Source organism: Corapipo altera, unplaced genomic scaffold (assembly GCF_003945725.1).
Source record: "Corapipo altera isolate COAL_440 unplaced genomic scaffold, ASM394572v1 198, whole genome shotgun sequence".
Lineage (NCBI taxonomy): Eukaryota > Metazoa > Chordata > Aves > Passeriformes > Pipridae > Corapipo > Corapipo altera.
The window spans coordinates 75,987-80,916 of record NW_020885076.1 but is presented as its reverse complement, the minus strand read 5'-3'; the positions used below and the strand labels follow the sequence as shown (position 1 = coordinate 80,916).

General features: G+C 45.3%; 1 protein-coding gene across 1 annotated transcript in view; it reads left to right on the top strand.

Moving 5' to 3' along the window:
- The first annotated feature begins 2,093 nt into the window (after window positions 1–2,093).
- Window positions 2,094–4,930, top strand: part of DAP3 (death associated protein 3) — a 16,984-nt gene continuing 14,147 nt past the window's right edge. The window contains exons 1-2 of the mRNA XM_027669319.1: window positions 2,094–2,183; window positions 4,352–4,397. Coding sequence (XP_027525120.1) covers window positions 4,356–4,397 — 42 coding nt within the window. The 5' untranslated portion in view covers window positions 2,094–2,183; window positions 4,352–4,355. The remainder of the gene's footprint in view (window positions 2,184–4,351; window positions 4,398–4,930) is intronic.

Here is a 4,930-nt window from a genome sequence, read left to right as displayed (position 1 = left end):
CGCTAGTGAGTTAGAGTGTTAAAAGGCCTTTTCTGAAACTGGAGTCGTGGAATTATACAGTGTTAAGGGGTTGGAATGGACTGTAAAGTTCATTTCGTTTCAACCTATACCCCTGCTATGGGCAGCGACACCTTCAACTAGACCACGTTGCTCAAGGCTTTGTCCAAGCTGGACTTGAATGCTGCCAGAGTTGGGGCATCCACAATTTCCCTGGGCAACCTGTGCCAGGGTTTCTCCATCCTGATACCTAACCTGAATTTCCTCTCTTTCAGTTTGAAGCCATTCCCCCTTGTCCTGTCACCCCAGTTTCTGATGGACAGTCCCTCTCCAGCTTCCCTGGAGCCCCTTCAGATCCTGGAAGGTGCTCTGAGGTCTCCACACAACCTTCTCTTCTCCAGCCTGAACATTCCCAGCTTTCCCAGCCTGACTCCCTACGAGAGGTGCTCCAGTCCCCCTTATCAACTTCATGACCTTCTCTGGACTTGCTCCAACAGTTCCATGTCCTTCTTATCTTGGGAATGATGGAATGATGTTCACAATGCCTCATAGGAATTAATACAGTCCATTTACTGGAGTTTTAAAACATTGCATGTCACAAATAGGAGAAATTAATAACAAATTGTATTACAGCAAGATATATAAAAAATCCAAACAAACAAAAAAAATCCCACAACTGAAATGCCAACAGCAAAATGGAAATTCCTCCTTTGGAGCAAGTCCAGAGGAGGCACCAAGTGGATCAGAGGGCCCTGGAGCAGCTCTGCTGGGAGGGAAGGCTGAGAGAACTGGGATTGTTCAGCCTGGAGAGGAGAAGCTTTGGGGTGACCTGACTGTGGCCTTGTAGTGTCTGAACTCAGAACTCAGAGGAAAGATGAGGCAAAACTATTTACCAAAGCCTGGAGGGCCAGGACAAGGGAGGATGGGTTCAAACTGACAGAGAGTAGGTTTAGATCAGATATAGGGAAAAAATTCTTCCTTGTGAGAACCAGGGAGGCCCTGGCCCAGGTTGCCCAGAGAAGCTGTGGCTGCCCCTGGATCCCTGGAAGTGTCCAAGGCCAGATTGGACAGGACTTGGAGCAACCTGGGCCAGTGAAAGGTGTCCCTGCCCATGGCAGGGGGTGGGATGAGATGATCTTCAAGATTCCTTCCAACCCAAACCATTCCATGTTTCTATGACTCTATGGAGTCAAAGCCTTTGCAGAAACACAGATTTAAGCTGTTGATACCTGAAAACCTGGCAACGAACCCATGAACAGCTTTTGCAGCAGACAGGAACAAGTGGACACTGAGGAGCTGGACAACTCCTCAAGAAATGACAAACAAGCTGTCCCTGAGCCAGCACTGTGCCCTCAGGGCCAAGAAGGTCGGGGGGGTCCTGGGGGGCATCAGGAGGAGAATTCCCAGCAGGTCAGGGAGTGATGCTGCCCCTCTGCCCAGCCCTGGGGAGGCACAGCTGGAGTGTGGGGCCAGTTCTCCTCAGGACAGGAGGGCCATGGAGCTCCTGGAGCGGGTCCAGGGGAGGTTGTGAGGATGCTGAAGGGGCTGGAGCATCTCTGTGACCAGGGGACACCGAGAGGGGACCTCCCCAGGGCGTGTCAGTGCCTGCAGGGGATGGACCAGGCTCTGCTCGGGGCTGCCCAAAAACAGGACACAAAACTGATGCCCAGAAGTTCCACCTGGGCACGAGGAAGAACTTCCCTGGGCAGTGACCCAGCGCTGACCAGGCTGCCCGGGGAGGGTGTGGAATCTCTCTCCCTGGAGATATTCCAGAGCCACCTGGACACATCCCACGTGCTCTGGGATGATGCTGAGCAGGGAGGTGGGACCGGGTGACCCCCTGAGGTCCATCCCAACCTGCCCCATCCTGTGATTCCGCGACTTCAGTTATTGATTAAATCGGCGAAAAGCCGGAAACGAAACCACGAACGCGCAAAAATCGGACACCGAGGAGCCGCGCGGCTCCCGGAGAAACCGAAATTCAGCCAATTAACGCCATCAACATTTTAACGCCGCTCGGAAAGGGGCGCAGAGAGCCACGCCCACGCGGCCACGCCCGCTGTGGCCACGCCCCGCTGTGGCCACGCCCCCCGGCCACGCCCTCCCTGTCCCTCCGAGCCACCCGTAGCGGCCCCGCGTCATCCCGGGGGTGGCACCGGGAGGTGGCACCGGCACCGGCGGGTCCGGTGAGTGCGGGGGCACCGCCGACCCCCTCGGAGACCCCTCGGAGACCCTTGGGGACCCTTGGGGACCCCCCCCGGCCGCTCCCGGGGCGCTCCCGGAGCCCCGCTGGAGTCCCGGGAAGGGGGAGCGGGAAGCACGTGGGGGGCACCGGGAGGACCGGAGGGACCGGGGGGGACCGGGGGGGGACCGGGGGGGGACCGGGGGGGGACCGGGGTGGGCTCGGCAGAGACTCCGCAACAACCGGGGGGGAGGATTATTGTATTTTAACTTTTGAGGTTGCGGGTTGATGGCGGAAAATGCGCCTTTTTTTGGGGGGGGGGAGTTATCGGCGTGTTTTTTAGCTCTTTAAATTTAAATAATAGAAATCCTTATAAATGATATGAGTGATAAAGAATGCACACATATATATATTTGTATGTATAAATAATATAAATGATAAAGGATATAGAAATATATTCATTTATAACTAATATAAATGATAAAGAATATAGAAATATATTCATGTATAAGTTATATAAATGATAAAGGATATAGAAATATATATTCATGTATAAGTAATAGAAATGATAAAGAATATAGAAATATATTCATGTATAAGTAATATAAATAATAAAGAATATAGAAATATATTCATGTATAAGTAATATAAATAATAAAGAATATAGAAATATATATTCATATATGTAAATAATAAAGAATATAAATATATATATGTTTTCATATAGAAATATAATAAATAATACAAATAGTAAAGAATATATAAGTATATATGTTTTCATAAAGAAATCCTTATAAATAGTATAAATAGTAAAAAATATATATAAGGATATATGTTTTCATATAGAAATATTTTTAAATAATATAAATAGTAAAGAATATATAAATATATCTTTTCCATATATAAATCTTTATAAAATAAATGATAAAGAATATATAAATATATTTTTATATAGAAATCTTTATAAGTAACAAATAATACATAAATATATATATTCTATTTATGTATATAAATAATATAAATAATAAAGAGCACAGGCTCTTTATTCCCTGTATTTTTCTTTGTTCCCTGTATTTTTGCTTATTCCCTGTATTTAGTTTTTCCCTGGTGTCCCCCTTGTGCTGTGCAGTTCTTGTCCTGATCCAGGTGCACTCAAAAAGTGGCTGCAGTTTTTATCTCCTCTCCCAGGGACACAAAAATCCCAGGAGAGCCCCCAGAGCTGCGTGAGGATTCTGTCAGAATGTTTAAAAAAACCTTTAAAAATTAACAGAAAGTTTTAAAAAATTGACAGAAAGTTTAAAAAATTTAACAGTTTAAAAAAAAATTAACAGAAAGTTTGAAAAAAAAAAAGGCAAAGTTCTAAAAAAAAGCAGAAAGAAAGTTAAAAATATTGCCAGGAAGTTTAAAAAAACGAGCAGAAAGTTTAAAAAAGTGGACAGAAAGTTTTTATCAAAATGGACGTAAAGTTTAAAAAATGGACAGGAAGTTTTATGAAAATGGACAGAAAGTTTTAAAAAAAAAGGACAAAGTTTGAAAAAATGGATAGAAGGTTTTAAAAAAAAGACACAGTTTGAAAGAAATGGATAGAAAGTTAAAAAAAAAGGACAAAGTGTAAAAAATTAGGAGAAAGTGTAAAAGAATTGACAGAGAGTTTAAAAAATGGATGGAGAGTTTAAAAAATGGATGGAGAGTTTAAAAAATGGACAGAAAGTTAAAAAAATTAGAAACATCTTCATTGTCTGCATTATTCCAGTTTCTTCACAATAATCACCCCTGCAGCTCTTACATCTTTTAACTTTTCTTTTAGCTGCAGCCAAAATTCCTTCCCCCACAAAAGACTCTGTTCTCCTCACCAGATGAATGAAATACCTTGATTCACAAATTAAGGAGGTGGTTTTTTTTTTTTGGTAACTGTATTTCTGGAAAAAAAAGGGAAATACCTTGATTTAGAACCTGAGGGTTTTTTTTGTGCAAATGCATTTCTGAAGAAAGGGCCGTGTAATTAATGGGGTGGTTTTTATCAGGCGAACGATGCTGACCCCTGGATGGCTGCAGAGCATCTGACCCTTGGCCTGAGTTATTTGTGTGCCTTGACATGGAACTATTCTCTCCCAGCATAAGGGACATTAAGCACAACAAAAACCCCTAAAATATCCACTTGTGTCCCTGCAGAAAAATGCTGAGAAGCCTGAAGGGACTCGCCTGCCGCTTGCTGAAGGTGAGTCCTGTGAGAGCCTCGTGGTATTCCCAATATTTCAGCTGTCCCACGACCTGGAATGGCAATTTACAGCTGTAAAAAATGAGAGTTTTCTTGTATTTATCATCTGAGAGCGTTGTCCAAACGCCCCTGGAGCTCTGGCAGCCTCGGGGCCGGGACCTGGGGAGCCTGTCTGGGGGAAGAACCTTTCCCCTTCTTCATTTTCTGAGCCTAAAAAACAGCTCAGTGCTTTTACCAGCGTGTTAAAATCAGCTGTGCCCCGACTCGGAGCAGCCCTGGGATCCCAGGAGAGCTTCCTTCCCCCTCCAGGAGTTCCACTCCGGGAATTCCAGAATTCCACTCCCTTAGGGAACTCACTGGGGACTGGCTCATGTCCCGTAGAGATCCCAGGTCCTGGTCTGAGACTGGGCTTCCTAAAATGTGACACTTGGTGGAGTTGGTTTGAGGAAACATCCTTCAGCCCAAGGGATGTCTGGAATGGCTTCCCGGGGGAAAGGAGCTCCAGTCGGTTGGTTTGCTGCTGTACTTGCCCA